The sequence below is a fragment of the Xiphophorus maculatus genome, chromosome 2, assembly GCF_002775205.1.
Source record: "Xiphophorus maculatus strain JP 163 A chromosome 2, X_maculatus-5.0-male, whole genome shotgun sequence".
Taxonomy (NCBI): Eukaryota; Metazoa; Chordata; class Actinopteri; order Cyprinodontiformes; family Poeciliidae; genus Xiphophorus; species Xiphophorus maculatus.
In genome coordinates, this window is record NC_036444.1 from 22698319 (window position 1) to 22718024 (window position 19706).

The 19706-nt window shown below is 39.5% G+C and overlaps 1 protein-coding gene across 6 annotated transcripts in view; it reads left to right on the plus strand.

Annotated features, from left to right (window-relative positions):
• The window catches only part of ap3b2 (adaptor related protein complex 3 beta 2 subunit), a 46412-nt gene extending 26796 nt beyond the window's left edge, over nt 1-19616 (plus strand). For 2 of the 6 annotated variants that reach the window (XM_023351863.1, XM_023351885.1), the window contains exons 14-27: nt 1455-1564; nt 1673-1849; nt 2077-2263; nt 2958-3088; nt 8816-8930; nt 9896-10067; nt 10228-10393; nt 11013-11100; nt 11300-11409; nt 11497-11725; nt 11813-11897; nt 12653-12750; nt 15030-15168; nt 16259-17467. In XM_023351863.1, coding sequence (XP_023207631.1) covers nt 1455-1564; nt 1673-1849; nt 2077-2263; nt 2958-3088; nt 8816-8930; nt 9896-10067; nt 10228-10393; nt 11013-11100; nt 11300-11409; nt 11497-11725; nt 11813-11897; nt 12653-12750; nt 15030-15168; nt 16259-16448 — 1997 coding nt within the window. In that variant the 3' untranslated portion in view covers nt 16449-17467. The other 4 variants (XM_023351871.1, XM_023351878.1, XM_005814163.3 and 1 more) reach the window with 4 other exon arrangements.
• The last annotated feature ends 90 nt before the right edge of the window (nt 19617-19706 follow it).

Here is a 19706-nt window from a genome sequence, read left to right on the forward strand (position 1 = left end):
AACTGATTGAAGATAAATGCATAAACTAAAAGGTGGAGCATAGACATTTTTTATAAGCGTATTTGTGAGCCTGGCTCTTTATTATTAAATTGTATAATTTCAGATCTTTGTATAACTTTCCTTCAGGTTAACCTAGAAAGTGAGCTATTATTGTTACTGAACTGCAGAAAAGTAACTGTTAGGGAAGCTCAAAATCGAAAAACTGGACTGATATTGATATCCAATAGTAACACCGGTCTTATGAAAGATTTACCAATATTTTTATTTTATAATGTTTTTCATCCGATTACTCAAGAAATCGTAAGAATAAACAATAGATTACTTGATTAGTAAAATATTTGTTTACAGCAACCCTACTACGTATATATATATACAATATATATTTATTGCTATGGAGTATGTGTTATTCAAAATGATGCTCAAATTGCAATAAATGTTAGCTAATTATTTAAGTAACATGCATCAGGCTTTGCATGCCTGCAATAGAGTGTATCTGGTGTAGGGCTGAAACAATTCATTGATTATTCAATTTAGTGATCGATTAATCGCTAACCGGACCATTTGCTGAAGAAACAACATATTCAGAGCTGTAATTAATCTAAAACTGTACAATGTATATTTACATTTTGAATTCAAGATACAAACATTTCTGTCTGTAAATATTTTTTGGCATAGCTTTAGCTTCCTCTGGTTCAGATTTACTAAAGTAATGCTATATGTTATCGCATTTTATTAAAAAAAAATAATTCTGATTTAAAAAAGTAATTAAAGGGTTTTGTTTACTTTCATTTTTTAACGTATTTTAAATATTGTATAAAAAGGCTTAAGTGGTCAAATGAAAAACATGAAGATTATACCAATTTCTTATCAGATTTTTATGCCTATTTTTGAATAATTGATAGAATAATCGATTACCAAAATAATCATTGTTTGCTACCCTAATCTGGTGACAGTGGTTGCTTGAAGCAACCTAAAAAAAATTCAAAGGTAAAGACACTATGGTGGTCAAGTCAGTTGTTGCTTTTGTTATTGATTTGATTTGTTTCAACTCAGAATTGAAAAATAGTCACACATTTGACGTATTTGACTATTTATAGCGAGTTATTGCACCACATTCCCCCCCCCCATTTTGCCCAGCCCCAACATGAATGCCAAGTTTCTACAGGTACAGGTAATTTTATTTTTCAGCAACAAGGTAATACAAAGTGCTTTACAGGATTTAAAAGGAAATACAAACAAAATAACAAACCAAAAGAAAAAGCAAAAGAAGAAAAAGCTAATAATGTTGATCCAAAGTAAATAAACTAGATACTCCTATTCAGGGTTGGTTGATAAGTATAAGTAAGTATCATCTGGTCTAACTCCGCTTCTGGGTTGCTAAGGTAGTTGATGAGGGTCTGAACTGTAACACTTTCACTATCTGATGCAAACGTTTGACTCGTCTTCTCGTACAGAGCTGGTGGTGGCGGAGTCGGTGGTCGTCATCAAGAAGCTGCTCCAGATGCAGCCAGAGAAGCACAGTGACATCATCAAGCACATGGCGAAACTAACAGACAACATCCAGGTCAGACGCTCCTCCTTTACGAATTCGCCTCCTCTCTGTTAGCATGGCTAGGAGTTCTGCAGACACCACAAACAGAGGTAGGTCTCACCGTTTGGCGTGCTCCCACAGGTCCCGATGGCACGAGCCAGTATTTTGTGGCTGATTGGAGAATACTGCGAGCATGTGCCAAAGATTGCTCCGGACGTCTTGAGGAAGATGGCCAAGTCGTTCACCAATGAGGAAGACATCGTCAAGCTACAAATCCTAAATCTGGCCGCCAAGCTCTACCTCACCAATTCCAAACAGGTACCCAGCTCAAGGTTTTCTCTAACAACATATGGACTAAATTCTCTACATATGTGAGACTAGAATTACTCCGCATTTATCCAGGTTTCTTTAATAGTATGGAAAGCTACAGAAAAGTTCTGGATAGGTATGCAACAAGAAAACAGAATGTGGAAAAATGTTGGCCTTTCCATGTCAGGGGATTCCATGGTCAGCTGTCCTCGTCCTCTGCGTCCTTTTTCCTACAGACTAAATTGCTGACGCAGTACGTTCTCAACTTGGCCAAGTACGACCAGAACTACGACATTCGTGATCGGGCCCGCTTTATTCGGCAGCTCATCGTGCCCACGGAGAAGAGCGGAGCCCTCAGCAAGTACGCCAAGAAGCTCTTCCTGGCTCTGAAACCTGCACCTGTCCTCGAGTCTCCGTTCAAAGGTACGGCAGGATGAAAGTCCTGCACTCAGACAGTTGTCGCTTTGAGTTTTCTCTGAGCTGAATTATTTTTTCCAAATACAGGATTTATTTTGTGTTTGTTGTATCTAAAGCTCTTTGAGAATGTCGAATGGCTTTAATGCAGTTGGTAATCTCTTAACGAAACCCACTGATTCCACAAGTGAAAAAAAAAGAAAAATTATGACAGTCAATAGCAGATTTAGTTGATATGCTAACATAATCAGTTCTTAATTGCAGCAGACTTCTCTCTAGCATCATACAGTTAGATCTACGCACTATTAGGGTTTCATTTAGAGACGATTGGTTGGATCAATTCAGTTAATTGTGATCTTATTCAAGGGAGTTGAATTATTTGTTTGTTTGCATATTTTAATATATATCTAAGATTGTTAGAAGGGCTTAAGCAGCTAAATGAAAATTTTTATTCCATTAATCATCAGAATAATCAATATACTAATTGTACTACAAAATAAGATCCATAAATTTCTTTTAAAGTTCCTTTTGACTCAGGACTTGACTAGCACAAGGTTAAAAGCTCTGTGTTAAACTAGTTTTTAAATTAATGACTCCATATTGTGAACCCGAAACACTGAAACAAGATTTTAAGCCTGATCATCTCAGATTTCTTAGATTGCAGATTTCTTTCCTCTGTAGTTGCTGCTTTGTGTTTTTGCAGATAGAGACCACTTCCAGCTGGGTTCGCTTTCCCACCTGCTGAATGCCAAGGCTGGGGGCTACCAGGAGCTGCCCGACTGGCCCGAAAGCGCCCCCGACCCCTCCGTGCGCAACGTGGAGGTGAAGGAGTCTGTGCGTGCAGTGGGAACAGTAACATACAGAAACACGGGGGCCCCCCGGGGGCCCCAACAGACGGAGGGGAGCGAGGGCTGCTTCTTTGCCAGAGCAGTGCCTCAGAGGGGCTGGACACCAGAGCTTCCCATCCAAAATAATCTCAACTCCAATATATCATGGATTCCTCATCCATCCATTTACAGCCCGTTACCATTAACACACATCCTTCTGGTCGCCGTTGACTACCCTGATGGATGTTGCTTAACGGCTTTCCCTCCATTGAGGAGAACGAGTCACACAAAGAAAAGAGGATTCTTTTCTTGTTGATGAGAGAAAGTTGTTGCAATGAAGTTTTGTATTCAGACGCATCTGGAACACAGTCTGTGGTAGCAAGCTCCTCTCATCCTCTCTGCTGCACTCGCTTCTGCTGGGCAGCAGCTCCTCGGCCCGTCCACACATCGTTTCTCACAGCCGTTTGAACCACATTGTGATACGGAGGGGGAGCAGGCTTTGGTTCTGAACTGAGACCAACAGCGTTGTTCTGATTCACATATTAATTTTTTTTTTTTTCCATGTCGCCACAGAGCGGTGCAGGCTTTTCTGCACCTGTGCTCTCCATATTACTAGTTTCTCTGGTGCTTTCTCTCGCATTTCATTATACAAACCACAAGGACAGCATGACAGGAAATTTGATCCATTTTGAAACAATTCATAACATTGAATTACTGCAGGTAGACGGCCGATGCCCAGTTACAAACCACTTGGGAACTTTAAATTAATTTTAAATTACATTAAGCCATTTCCTAAATTAATCATCAACATTTTCACAAAAATAATGATTTAAACTGTTTAATAGAAAGCACAGTCTTACCAGTTCTGACCAAAGTCTCTCCTCTTCTTCTCCATCCCATCCCAGTTGGCACTGCAGTGTGTTTTAAATGGACGTAGAATCAAGTGATCCTAAGGCTTGATTCTGCTGCCACATATGGTGTTTTTGTTTAATAGTGAAACCAGGAACCTGCCATTGATCAGGTCATGAGTCCAAATAATTTACATTTGTTTTTTGCAACAGAAAAGAGAAGATGATGAAGAAATATTGCTTATTTGGATTTAGAATGGATATTTAGCTTTTTTTCCCCCATAGATCTTCTCATTGAAGGAAACAGCATGTGCAAGCAGAAACCCTTACTCCATGTTTCTGCTTGCCCTCACATAGACCGTACTGCTCAGCTAGCTCAAAGGATACCACGATCTACCTCAGAAGCAAAGCTAGACTGAGGTAGGCTAGCTCTGCTACTAGCCTACCTCAGAGCTAGCTTGATGTAGGCTAGCTCTGCTTCTGAGGTAGCCTACCTGAGCTAGCTCAAAAGCTGAGCTAGGATGAGTTAGCTCTGTTTCTGAGCTAGCCTGTTAGTGTTGAAGTTTATATGAACCTCAGCCAAAGGTCGGAGACAGCCATATACTTTTAATATCTTGTACGAATAGTCTAAAACTATCAAATCGAAAAAATAAAGAAACAAAAAGCATCTATCCATAACAAACAAAACCGTCTGGTCAGATTCAGATTGAAATACAGCGACTTCAGAAATATTGCATCCAAGCATTCCTTTTCGATTGTGACGTTAATACTGCGATGACAAAAATGGTGCGACATATTGTGTGGATCTTCAATTGCCATTATCGATATGCAAATTTTCTTTCTCCTCTGCCAAAATCTCATGGAATACATTAAGATATTGTTGCTGTTCTAATTTTGATCTACTCTGTCTCATTTGAATGTATAGTGTATAAAAAAAAAAAAATCTAAAATTTATGTGTGATATCCTCACGTTTTACCTAAAGGGCTAAAACAAACTAAAACTTCAGTAGGAGTTTTGAATTAGCACCTCAGACGGCCCCTGAAGGCTCGGTTTTGACCGGCTCTGTCTCCCTCTGCACTCCGCATCCCGTCCTCAGACGGAGGAAGTCATAACCACCGGAGAGGGGCGGATCGGCCTGCTGGGAGACTGGCGAGAGGTGCCCCGCCTGCAGAGTCTCAGAGTGCAGTGGTTTGGGTTCTGATGGCTGCTCCCTCTCATTTCCTTCAGATTTCACGTACTCTTTTTCTCTACCTAACGTTGGCAAAACTGGAATTGTGAGCTACACAAAAGTTTGTCCATGATTCAGATTTTCTTAATCTTACAGAATTTTTGTCTGTTTTATAAGTGAACGCTGAAATTTTTTATCTTTTTCTAAAAAAAAATTCAGATCTATTCAAGGTCAAAGACACATCCCTGAAAATAAAAACAGCATAAAATTTTCTAGCATTTTCTAGATTAATAGTAATCTTGATTTGAAGGCATTATTCTGTACTGCAAAAATACAATGTCTTACCATTTTTTGTCTAGTTTCTAGTACAAATATTTTAGTACACTTGAAATAAGACAAAGGCAATTTAAAATAATTTTTCAGGAAGATATAGGAGCTTTTTTTAAGCCAATAAATCACCAATATTGGTGAAAACGTGCTAGTTCCATTAGCAGATTATTTCACGTAATATAAGATTGACAAGAAAGTTTAATAATCTGCTGGTGGAGCTAATACTTTTTAAAATAAATATCAAGGAATTATTTACATTAAACAAGCTCCTATAACTTACTGAATTTTTTTTTACTTACTAAGATATTTGCACTTTCACTAGACCAAAAATAGTTGGTAAGACTTTGTGTTGGTGTGGTGCATTCTTCAACTGATTCTGACCTGATTTTACTGTATCCTCCATACTCTATAAAGGATTCTCTCACCTGTCATCCCAATATGCAGTCAATAGAGAACAGTTTGAATTAAGTTCAGAGTCGTAGCTAAAGTTCATAAATAATGGTCTGATATTATTATTCATTTTACATTTGCTCTTTTTGTTAGCTGCTACAGTGAGACTTTTTACTTTGACTAAACCTGTCACGAAGGACTTTTAGTTCTCTAAATGACTTCTGGTCTTAAGCTTGTATGGCGAACATGAAGTCAGGGAGATGACACACTGTTGGCAAAACATTAAAAACAGTTTATCTTTTCATACATAGTTTCCCCAGCTGACCCACTCTGTTCCTGCTTCCTCTGCTGCACCTCACTGCTCCTCCTTCAAAGTTGTGATGGTTTTTTTTTTTTTTTTTACGTGTGGCGTTGCTTGATGTGATCTCACTCCAAAGTCCTTAGTCTTCACTCATTCATCGCTGCGCCTGTGCCTCTCGTCATGGCCGTGATTTCATTGTTCACTAACATGTCTTGTTTTGTTGTTGCTGGTTTGATCGTAAGTATGTCTGTGCATGTGCACAGCACCGTTCACACGTATCAGAAACTCTGGTAAAGATGTGTAAAAAACCTTGAAATTAGATCACCTTTTATTGCTGTTGCATAATCTTACACTAAAATATTCAGAAAAAAGCTACAGTTTGACTTCAGCAAGTATTTGGTAGGGAGAAGCAATTCATGTTACATAATTGCTTTTGTTGTTAAGTTACTTGCACCACCATTGCTTTTGTGAAAACCCTTTTTACCAATAGAACTTAGTCTTTTTCTGCGGCCATTCATAAGATACAGTTGATTTTGTATCTGATGAACTTCTGTGTTGAGTTTAGATCATGTGTTTTGGATCATTAACCTGGTGACAGAATCAATGATGGCGGCAGATGCCTTCATGTTGCTAATGGTGGATAAACAACGTTTCAGGAAAATTGTTAATCTGCTGTCATTAGTGGCTAACTAGCTTTAGCATCTGTGAACCAGCTGTAGCATAGCAGAGACTAATCGGAAAAGTGTAGGCATTGCGTACATGGGAGTGATTGACAGTCCTACAACCCTCTTCTTGGCTCTGATTGGTTCTTTTTGACCAATCCGTGTATTTATGCAGAAGGCAGCGTAGCTCGATTTCTTTTTCTTTTAATTTGATCTCTTATATTGTACTGTAACATGACAGTTTTAGCAAATATGTAAAAAAAAAAACCACATTGTTTAATAAGAGTTACATACTTTAAGTGTTTTCTTATCTTTTCCATTTTGTGTATGTGTGAAAACAAAAGGGCCTTTATGTTCAGTTTTGTGTTTACACCCCAGAAAACAGGAATTGATTTTAACACAGCCTAGACACTTGGATCAACTTAAAAAATTAAAGCTAAAATTAGATTTTATGTGGATTAGTGGGATTGTTGTTAAACTGAACTGAAACGCCAACAAAATGTGATTTTATTTTAAGGCTTTTGCACATCTTTTGCAGCCTGGGTCAAAATACGTATGGAGGGTTCTGCGCATTAATATGAAGTTATATTGGAGTGTAAAATCATCATTTAGTCGCTTCATGTTAGCCAGATACTGTGATAATAATTTCACATGCAGTGATGAAATTCGGGTTTAATTCCTGACTCTGACTTGTTTACACCTTTATATATATATATATATATATATTCCCTGCCTCTCTCTCTTGCTTTAAAACAAACAGAACATTTCCTTCCTTCTTCCTCATCTCCATCCCTACTCTCCCTTTTTTTGTTGTTCTTTTCTACATCTGCCAGGTTTTTGCGCTGCTCGAAAGAGTCACAACACTTACGAGCGTGAGTCCGTTTAGCGGCGACGAGCCACAAGTTCCTTCAGCCCGAAACCCACGTAGCCGCGAAAAACAAACCCCGAGTGCTTTTTTATCACCCTGCCTTATTATGTAGTTGCTGTTCTGTGCTTAGCTGAGCCGAAGCCACCTGAAACGCAGCTCCCCTCTCTCCCTCCCTCCTCCTCACCATTACAGAAGTGATGCTTTCCACAGGGCGCCGGCTCGTCAGGCGCGTCGAGACGCGTTAGCGGAGTGATTTTTAAATCGGACCGGGAGATGTCCGCGGTCATTACCGAGCAGCTCCGGTCAATGAGCGCGGACACGGAAAGAGCAGATTGCTTTCTCTGGAAAGAAAGAAATAAGAGTAGGAGGATAAGTCCTCAAAGACATCACTTCTGATAATGAAAATGCTCCCTGTATTGAAAGAAAACCATTTGTGCTACTGGTCATGAAGGCAACACCTGGTGATCGTCTCAGTCGGCGTAAAGAAGCATCCGAATTGAATTCATTTTCTTTTCTTTCTTTTTTTACTTCTCTGGCAGGGAGATGTAAAATATGTCAGAGTATTAAGGTCACGCTAGGAAAATGAAAAATATAAAAGTACAAGAATAAAGCTATAATACTACGAGAATAATGTCATAGTATTACGAGAATAGATCTGTTGTGACTTTATTCTCATAATAGTTTTTCGTACTATTTTATAGTCATTTTATTATGACTTTATTCTCATAATTGTATTTTTAATTCTTCTTACTATGGCCATAATACTCAGTCGTAGTAAAAGCAGTGGCGGCCTCAGAAACTTTCACAGGGGTGGCCAGACCAAACTTTTAATTTGATCAATTTATCAGTTGTCTTATTGAAAAAGGACGACTCTATATGCCTTTCTATGACCTGAACATGATTCTCTAGAGGGAGGGGGCCAGCATTTTTCAAAAGGGGGCCATGGCCCCTAGCCCCTCCCTTGGGGGCTTCACTGTGTAAAAGCAGATCAGCAGCAGCGATGGATGGCTTCATTTGGCTGCATCACGCCCAGGCAGAGGCATTCATGGCCATGCTACTCTGCCCACGTCTGTGCTTTTTGCTGAGGGTTATTTCTGTTTTCCTTTTTTGCTCCCGTCCACTGTGGCTGAAATAAAAACTGACCGGGCTCCGTTTCTGTCCACCAGGTGCCTGAATGGACCAAATGCAGCAGCCGGGAGAAGAGGAAGGAGAAGAAAGTTGAAAAGCCGTTCTACTCTGACTCCGAGGGCGAGTCCGGTCCGACCGAGTCTGCTGATAGCGGTAACGTCTCTAGCCTCGGTGTGCCGTCATGACGCGTTTTATCAATACGGATGTCTGCCACCATAGAGTAGTTGGTTGGATCTGCTGTGAGTCAAGGACATTACTGAACAAAAGTCTGTGCAAGCGACTTTATCCCTAGCTGTTAACGTCTCACTGGTCAAGACAAACAGATGAAACCAGAAGTTTACACACACAGAATAAAAATACACTTACACCTTCTTTTCCTCCCTGTCTGAAGTTAAATCAGACCAAACCTCTCTGGTGTTTGCTAAACAGAAATAATTTTCTATTGTTGTTATGCCACAATAATGAGAGGATATGTCAAATACTTATGTATTAATGTCTTCAAAATCACAATAAAGTTCAGGAAACATAAGCACTTCACCGAGGCGCGTTTTTCTTTTGATATCGTAATTGAAATATTGAATTTTTACATAACTTAATGTTAGAGAAGTTAACCCCTCTTTTTTAAAGAAATTATGGATTTAAACAAATATTTTATTCATTTTGTTAGAGAAACCAATACATTTGTATTGCTTCTCCAAAAACATAACCAAACTGATTATCAAAGTTTTGCATAATCTATGAAGATAAATGGATAACAACATTAAACATCTGGTTAGTTTGGGCTAATCAGTTGACCCAAGATGTCTTTCTCTTAGTCTGAAAGAAAACTAAAGCGTTGAATTGTTTCTAGAAATTATTCTGACGATACTAAAAATGTTTAAGCAGCTCAACTTCAACTTGTTCGATTCGGGCTTAAAGTTGATTTGCTTTCTTCATGCGAGCCTTAGACTAAATGTCAGAGACACAAAGTGACTGATCATAGTTGTGGAGGACTTGTCCCTAAAAATGTGCCTGCAGCATCAATAAGTCAAAAAAAAAAAAAAAATTCGTATCCCACACCTGCAAAACAGTTTTGATGAAATACTTTCCCTCCGACCAAATTTTCTTTTCCTTTCCAGAGTCGGACTCTGCCAGCGGCTCGGAGAGCGGCAGTGGCAGCGAGGGGAGCGGCTCGGCCTCAGAGAGTGAAGAGAGCGGCGAGGTCTCCGTGTCTGAGGAGGAAGAGGGGGAGGAGGAGGAGAAGAAAACAAAGAAAAGAGAATTAAAGAAGGCGGTGCAAGAAAGCGAAAGGTCACCGACACATTTTGAAGGGTTTATAAACTTATTGTTTTCCAGGGGATTTTTGTAATCAATGTTAAAGCCTGAGGTCGTCCGGTGTCGCTTCCCTTTAGCTAAAACCGGATCAGTGTCTGTCTTGTTCATTTAATCATCATCTCCTTTCTATTTTCAGTGAGCAGAGCAGCGAAGAGGAAGACAGGAAACACGAGAGGAAGATGAAACAGCGGAAGAGCGACTCGGAGTCAGAGTCTGACGAGGAAGAGGAGAGCGAGTCTGAGAGCAGCCAGTCAGAGTCTGACGACTCCGAGTCTGAGGCAGAAGTACGAAAGAAAAAGAAGGTACACCGAGCAGACTGAGACGGAGACATCATGTTTCATAGAAATATTCATAACCCTGGAGGGATTTTTTTACATTTTTCCTCTTATAAAAGTATAAGAAGAGAGAAATGGCTGACTCTGCGTTTTGTCCTTCATAATAGAGATGATAGTTTTGGATTTTAATCTCAGAATCATTACTTTTATAATCAGGACTCAGACTTTAATGTATCTCAGGATACAGCTTTTTTTGGATTTTAATATCTGAATTTGGATTTTTATCTCAGAATTCTGTCTTTTTAATTTCAGAATTATGATTTCCCCCCATTCCCCAGAATTAGGACTTTAATCTCAGGGTTCAGATTTTAATCTCAGAATTCTGTCTTTTTTTAACAGAATTTTATTCTCAGAATTAAGAATTGAATCTCCAAATTAGGACATTAATTTGGGGATTCAAATGAATGATTTTGAAACTCAGAGACTTTTTTTTTCTCTGAGTTTCTCAGAATTCAGAGAAAAACATTTTTCAAAATCAACTTTAATTTAATTATTTATGTTTATTATTTTCAGTGACCCTAGTCCTCTTCCACGTGTCTTATAAATTGTCAGGTGCTCATGACATTTGTACTTGACCTTCCTCCAGGCAGCTGAATCTAAACCTCCTTCCAAACCTGTCAAGAAAGAAACCAAGAAAGAGAAGAAGGAAATGTCTCTTTTGGACCTCGATGATTGTGAGTTGGGTTTTTTTTTCCCCACCACTGTTCCATGTATCCGCAGAGAAAGCAGATGTTTGATATAAACACAGGCTGGTCTTCTGCTTATCAAACAATAGTCCAGATAACATGATTTCTTTCTCATAAGGACTGAATAAATAAAGGTTCAGCGTCAGGTTTCCATCTCTGAATGTTGACTTCTATCTTTTCCTCCCAGTTGAACCAGCTCCCTCACCTCAAGTCACACCGGTCAACAACTTGCTCTCTAACAGCCTAGTGACCGACCTGGAGGGCCTTTCCCTGTCCGAAGCCGTCCTGTCACCAGCAGTAAGCAGAAACGCTTCCGTCTTCCTGTCTTTAAAGTTGCCGGGTGGAATAGAGACCGCGTTTGAGACATGAGATATGTTTCCGCAGACCATCGCCCCCTCCAGCGCGCTGAAGAGCTACGAGCTGCTGCACCGCATCACGGGTGAGGGTCTGTCGGTGGAGTACTGCTTCAGCCGGCAGCCGTTCAGCCCCGACGCCAACATGGTGGCTGTGCAGATGCAGTTCACCAACAGCTCCACGTCCGACACCAAGAACCTGCACATGGAGGACGTGAAGCTCCAGTCGGGGATGAGGGTGAAGGATTTCCCGGAGATAGGTACCCCGATAGCAGACGTCGCTCATGTGTTTAGATTTTTTTTCCTGACTTTTAATCAACGTCATTTACGCTTTTGCCTGTGGACAGAGTCACTGCCAGCCGGCGAGACGGCCACGGCGGTTATGGGCATTGATTTCTGTGACTCGACACAAGCTGCAAACTTCCAGCTGTGGTGAGCTGATGTCTCTGTTCGCTCAGCTTTACGTTCTTACACTCGACTTTAAAACAACTAGGACATCTGTAGCAAAACTATCAGTTTTTCTAATAGTTTTCTAGTAGTTATTCTTGACATTTGCAAAACAAGAGCATTTCTCAAGGCAATTCTTACAAACAGCAAAACGCCGTGCGGCAAAAGCCAGTTTCTTTCTCATAATCTGTAGTTCATCTCTCAAAATTAAATATCAGTGTCAGTAGCACGTCTGTGACATTTTTTCATTGTTTATGGATAAGATGGTAAAATTGGCTAGTCATGTTGTCATCATAACAGTGTATTCTGGTGGGACACACACCAGAGTACGTGTTGTAAACTACGACTGGAGTTCTGATGATCAGCATGTTGTACGATTGTAAGAGATCAACAGCAAGAGACAGGACAAGATTAACATTTAAGCTTTTACTGTAATTTGGTTGACAGATCATTTTTGTGATTCAGAAAGGAAAGGACGGTCCTTCGGAGCACAAAGGACAAAAACAAAAGTAGAATTGGGGACATAAGATAATCTCCTTAACCCTTTGCTGTCTTAAGAGTTGGACCCCGCAAGCTTTTTACCCTGTGTGCGACTTCATGTCCCTGCGCAACCTGAAGCTCCGTTGTCCCATTGAAAGGAAAAAAAACAAGTAGTACCACTTCTATGCCTGAATCTATTTTCGTTGTGAAATAAAACCAATTCTGATCAAAAATCAATAAATATCGTTGTCATTTTGCAGCACTCACACCAGGAAATTCTTCGTGTCCATCCAGCCGCCCGTCGGAGAGCTGATGAGGCCGGTCTTCCTTACAGAGAACGAGTTCAAAAAAGAGCAAGGTGAGCGTTCCTTTAAAGTGCAGTAATATGTTACTCTGCCACTGATGTTGAGGCGTAGCTATGCTTTTTATCTCATTATTGCTGCTAAGCATCATATACATCAACCTGTCAATGAGACTAGGCACTGAAATTAGCCAATTGCCTGCAATCTCTCTCTCTCTCATGTGTTTGAATCTAAATGTTAATAAGCAATTTCTCATTTTTTAAAAATAAACTTGAAATAACAAACAAAAAAGTTGTTAATGCCAGTTGTAAAACAATAAAAGGAGCATTTCTGTCATCGACTGACATGCAGTGTGGACAATATGCTAATCTATACAGAGTCTCCCTCGGTGCATTATAAGCCTGGCGGGCTGTCAGGCTGTACTTGCCACCAGGCTAAACATTGTTTGTTCATTTATTTTAATACATCAGCAACAGTCACAGCTATATTTATATATAATAAGAAGTTCTGTCTACTTAAAAAAGATAATAGTATTTGATTATGCATACAAAACCCATTGAAAGATTAGTTTTATTTAGTGCACTGCCATGTTTTCTGTCTATTTAAAAAAATTAAGTAACACAAAAACACAACTGGTGAACTTCTCTACCCCCTAAGCTTAGCTAGTTTTCTAGGGTAAATCCTACTGTGTACAGGAGAATATGAAGAAACTGATTGGCAGTTCTTGGGGGGGGGGAAGCAATCACATTTCAAGGGTGGCCAGTGCCCCACCCTGTGGCCACGCCTCCTGGCTGAGCCCATAAAGCATAACATCACCTTCCTTAAAAAAATGACCTAAGTCATTTTTTGCCAAGTGATTTCTGCAACAAAAAACCCCCTCCTATTTATAACCAAAGAAAAAAAAATATTTTGGTGAATAAGGATTTAGGCCACTATTTTAGGAAGGTGATGATAATGTAAAATGGTCCCAGTTAGTAACAGAAACAGCTTTAAAGGTGAAATGACTCTTGAAGTGTGGCTACATGAATCATGCTGTAGCCTGAACCTCTGCAGTGAACGTGTAGTAAATGTGTCCTCCTCTTCATACCTCATAGAGAAGCCTTTTCAGACAGTGGGTAAGTTGGCTTTGATAGGTTTGTTGTTCCCAGCCGTCTGTGTGCCCACCTGCTTTATAGCCAACCTCAGAACCCCCACTTCCCCACCATCATCCCCCCCCCCTCCCTGAGACGCGACCCCCGACCCCTTCCTGCCTTGGTAGTCACACTCTAGCTGCATCTCCAGGTCTGGAGCTGCTGACCTGCTGATCACAGGAATGACTGGAAATGCTCATCCACTGATCATGATTCAGGTCTGTTTGAGCACAAAGCGAATGACAAAAAATACTTTGAGACCACGAGTGTTGTTGTTGTTGTTGTTTTTCTGAACTGTTTCTTTGCAGAGAAACTGATTTGTTGAGCATCGATTTAGTTTTAGCTCGGTAATGGCTTTTTACTTAAGTGTTTGTAGTTTACATTTGAGAAGCAGTTTGGAAATGTATTGGGAGCTGAGAGGTCTCCCATCAATCCCCTTCTGTGTTCAGTGGGAAGCATCACTGCATTCCAGTTTGTACAGTATGTTTGTTATTCCTGGTTTCCTGGACACTACTGAAATTTTAAAGGTATTAATTTAAAGGTAGTCATGCAGAAACCACCTTGCTGGGCTGTAAATGCAGTTTGTGTGCTGTATGTAATACTGTATGTCCTAATATGGTAGACATCTAGAACTTTTTACATATATATTTATATACATTCTGGCCGTACATTATTTTAGTGCCTTTCTTTTTCAATGGTGAGATGTTAGAAATGACTAAGCCTGTCACAATAAGCAATACATCAATTGATAAATGATAAATTAGTCATTGAAGACAAGCTCACCTTTAATATTGTTGAAAAAATCGCTGTAAACATTTGATACCTGTACAAAGTAGTTAGCTTGAGCTACCTGCCACTTTTACCTGTTTTCCCTGTCTAAACCGAATGATTTTTTTTAATGCAATTTTGTTTATAACAAAACAAAATTACTGTTGTTTCAGATGTTTATTTGGTTCCAGTGTTAAATGTTATTTTGAAATTAAAGTAGTTGTTTTTTTTAACTTTGAGGGGGTGTATGCACACTATTATGCCAGTATTATTTTTGTGAAAAAAAAAATGGTCTAAAGATGGCAGTGTTATTATTTTATCACGACAATTTCTGGGACAATTTATCGTCCAGCATAATTTCTTATGGTGACAAGCCTAGAAATGACTAAAAGATCAGCTTTTCTTTTTTCTCCTCTGCTCTGCTGACACTCTTCCAGGTCAGCTGATGGGAATGAATGAGATCACAGAGAAGCTAACTCTAGACGCTAAGTGTCGGAACGAGCACACCATCGTCCAGAGAGTGACCACAGCCGCCAACCTCAGCCGCGTCCCCTGTGGCTCAGACAGAGAGTGCAGGTAAGAGGATCAGCGCCTCGCTGTGCAGTAATCGTACAAATGCATAATCAGCTTTCTAATCCCAGAATATAGCAAACAGTAACAGCATCTTTATCCAGACCGCTGAATATTCAGTATATAATAACAGTAATGACATATGGAGTGTTGAATTTAACTTTTAATAAGGCTTCAAACTTCAAATAGTTAATAGTTGTGTTCTGTACCGTACACGATCTAAAGCAGACATGGCTTCAGATTAGGAGGGTTGAATTTCCAATGACCAAATAACTTGAAAAGAAATCAGTGGCATATGATATTCAGTTGGCTGCACTCTCTGCTTTAGCCATTAGATGTCACTACATCCTTTAATTCATTTTACATCCTCTAGGAAAACTGGAAAAATGTCTTCAAGCAAGCCATAATAACAGATTTGAATACACTTTAAGATTCTGTTTATAACCTCTGCAGCTGAGTAAGCAAAGAACCGTCTCAAGGTTTGTAACTTTGAGTAGTTAGCCCGCACCGACTCAGCCGTTCTGTTGAACATCATATAGATATCCATTTTAATTTAAAAAAATGTGCAGTTGTTTTGGAAAAGTTTGATTCAGAAAGAAATTAGTTCTATATTGTTATAGTAGTGTTTATTTCCATGTCCATACTTGAAATCTATAAAAGAAGCAAAACAAACAGACTATGACCATCAATACATGTTCTTAATGAACACTCTGCACCAATAAGGACAACAAAGTTCAAATAAAGTATGTCTGTCTGTTTGCTAGCTAAACTGTTTTTGTTGAGCTGATGGTAAACCTAGTGTAAACCACAAGAAAGGTTACTTCAAATACCCTTGATAATAGTCGATGGCAGGTAAGTTAATGTACTTCAATGACTATTACCAACACTACACAAGTATAAAGAAAGTTGGGCCTGATCAGAAGATTCTAAATTAACTGGAGCCTAGGAGTGAGCAACAACAGAGGAGAGCACACAATGTCTATAAGAAAGAGTAGAATTTAATATAGTGAACATTTGTGGATCCACATTTACAAATTGACAAAAATTGCACGCTTAAAAAAAACAAAACTAAAAAAAACAACCCTGTGTTTTTTAGCCTTTCCAATGTGCCTGTCAAATGTTCACTCAACGTCTCACTGCTAGTGACCAGTCGGGTCACCATCTACCGGTCCACTCGGTCCTCTGGACTGGGGCTCGCCATCCAAGTTCTGGAGAGGGTAATCTTGAGGTCTCTGGGCACTGCAGGCCAAAAGTGCACCATAACCAAAGGGAAAAAACCTGACTGATGCTCCGATGTTACACGAGGATTTTTCTGGGCTTCAGCCGCTCACGAAGAAAGCTTTTGATTCTTCATCAAATTCGACAAGATCTTCTGGGCTGTTAGCGTAAACAACCGTCAGCTCTGAGCTCTCAAGCATGTCTGACACAATCTGAGCAGAATCTCAGCACCCGCAGTTAAAGGGGCGGGACAATCAACCTTATTGGCTGATATGAAATCAGACTGTGCCAGCTATTGGTTGTTTAATCCGTCACTAAAAGCAATCACTAAAGGCATATTTCACTGTTTTTAAAGATTTCTATGAACATATTTATTAACTTATTTTTAACTTTATTACTTTTTAACTCTTATTGTAAAATAAGACATGAAATCTATTTATATGTTTTAATCTTGTTGTAGAAGAATGCTGAATCAACATTATTCATTTTTTACTTGTGTTTTTGATACTGGGTTACACTAGCGTTTTCACTTTTCAGAAACTTCTTCACCTTTAATGCACACAGTCTTCTGTGAAAGGACATTGTTCACTCCGTCCTTTCCCATGTTTCCTCTAAGTAGGAACACATCTGTTTGGTAATGTTTCCACCATAACTCCTTTTTATTTTTTCGGCATTGTTGACAAAAATAAACGGATTTCTGTAGCAATCGCTCCCTGGTTGTCCCCTAAGACATGTAATCCCTCTGTAAGAGGTTAACTGCTACAGTGTGAACTCAGAAAATCAATACGGTTGATAATGGGAATACTAATTGGTTTGGAAAACAAGTGAAAAGACCTGATTGTGAGTCATTCATGTCAGTGTCGTCTCGATTGGAAGGGTTTCGAAGCCTCACACAGGGTTATGGGTTGTATTCCCAGTTGGGGTCCTTCTCTTTCCTTTCTACATTTGAGAAATATCAGTGTGGTTTTTGCCTCCAGCTTGAGAATTCATCTAATTTTTGCGTCTGCGTCTACATCCTGGTAACTGACGTCCATTTCACTCTTGTTCTGTTTTCAACCTTACTTCTGCTCTTTTTTTGCTGCTTTGACCTCAGTCCTCCTGTTCCTCCTCCTGAACATCCTGTCCACAGGTTTGCAGGCAGAACGGTGACCAGCGGCAGCTTGGTGCTGGTCACCGTGGCGACCAGAGAAGAGGGCGCCGCCCAGCTGACGATCAACTGTGAGAAAATGGTGATCGGCACCATGCTGGTTAAGGACATCCTGCTGGCCCTGACGCAGTGACGACAAGCAGACACCCGGCTCGATTTGTGCCCCCTCACTCCAGCCACCTCGTGAATTTTGTTTAGGACTGGTCACCGTTCCATCTCCTGTGTTCTCCAGCAAGCCACGTTGGAGAGAAAGCTTCCATCTGAAGAGTGATAGAGGAGACATCTATAGAAAAATGGAATCAAATTGTAGCATAATCATCTTTTAGCTGCTCAATTACCCTAAATACAACTTACTGGTCTCCAGGATAAGTACTGAAGCAAAATGGACGTTAATTTCTTTAGGTTCTCTGCTGTGCTTGTACTCATTGTCCACATAAAAAATTTTGTTTCAGGTGAAATTTTAAAAAATGCTTCCAAAACCGAAGATTTTAAACTCTGTTTGTGGTGTAACCATGTGAACCGGACATCCAGAGATAAGTAGAAACGATGATTTTAGAGGCCCAGCTCGCATAGGTCCGGTTCTGATTTCTGTTCTAAAGACTACAACAGTGAAGAAGTTTTTATGTCGCTTTTTTCCCCCTCATTTGTCTTGACTTTGTTTCCGTTAAGCCTCAATTTTAATCTGGTGAAGTTGGTGACTGAGAGGAAAAGATGTTCAATTTTTAACCTGGGACTGCTTTAGCCGTGCTCGGGAAATTTATTTGAATTTGAATTTCTTTCATGTTGACATTAATATCTATTATGGCTACGTAGCTGTCACAGTGGTTTGCATTGGAATCCAAGTGATGGTGGAGACATAAAGGTTTACAAAAACAGAAGATAAATAATCAGCTGCAGTGGTTTAGCTAGGGCATTGGAGATCCAAAAATACACTAGAACTAAATTACCTTTATCTGTTTGAAAAAAAGAAAAAGAAAAACATGTCATACTAATATGAAATCAGAACACTGTATTCTTCTAAGACTGTAACTTTTTATAAATTCTAACAATTTCAATTGGATTTTTGAAAAGTAAAAAAGATCAGCTCTATGAACATATTTTATGAGCATTGGGGGTGTTTTATCAGATCATCATACACCGTCAGAATAGCACACATGCAGTGAGTCCGACCGTCAGAGGAGCTGTCAGTTCAGCATACGCGACAAGTTATGACGAAAATAAGTCATTAGAGCTAGTTTTCAATGATAACTAGAAAGATACATGCATTGTTGTGGTTTCAAAGTGTATGTAAAGCAGGGTCTAGCTGCAGTCAACTACAAAACACGCCTGTGTAAAACTCATTAACCTACTTAACTGCTAAGTCAGGATGTCATACAGCTGTTTATAGCAAAGTGTATGGTGACCTGCGTCATGATTCTGTGTTGCTGATTAAATAAAATCATATGGTAATGACAGTGTATTCTTGTCTGACAGACATAGCGTCACTTCGTGCTAAGCGTATGACGATCTGACAGAACAGGGACCCAATTTAAAAAAATAACAAATCTGGATCATTCTGTTTTGTCTCAAGAAATATTAATCATTTGCTATGGGCAGTAAAACAAAGCATAGGTTTTCTTTTTTCTTTTGTTTTTTCATCATTTGGTGTATGGATTTATTTTTGCCCTTGGGAACAAAGTCAGGAGCAGAGGCAATATGTTATGTCAAATGTAGCCAGTGGTGGAGAGAGTACATATTCGCAAACATTTTGTTTTGGTTGCCATTAATCCTAAAACTTTCTGATAATAGCAGCACAGTCACAACGAGGAATGTAGCGATAATGAAATATTCCTTATCCCCAATGAAAAGGAGGCGGTTTTCACAGAAAATTCACACCTGGTCATTCCTTTCATCTCCAATGGCTTTTACATAGACGAAGTATGGTTTATCATGCCCTGTGTGTGGTTATGGTTTATCATGCCCTGTGTGTGGTTATGGTTTATCATGCCCTGTGTGTGGTTATGGTTTATCATGCCCTGTGTGTGGTTATGAATTGTAATCTTGAGGTATTGCAAGTTTATTTATTGTACAAATAAAAGATTAAAGCTTGCGTGCCTCCTCTCTTGTACCGTGTATAATACCGTATTCTGGAAACTTGTTTATAAGTTTTTGTGTAAAAGAAGAAGACGTCAGACCGCTT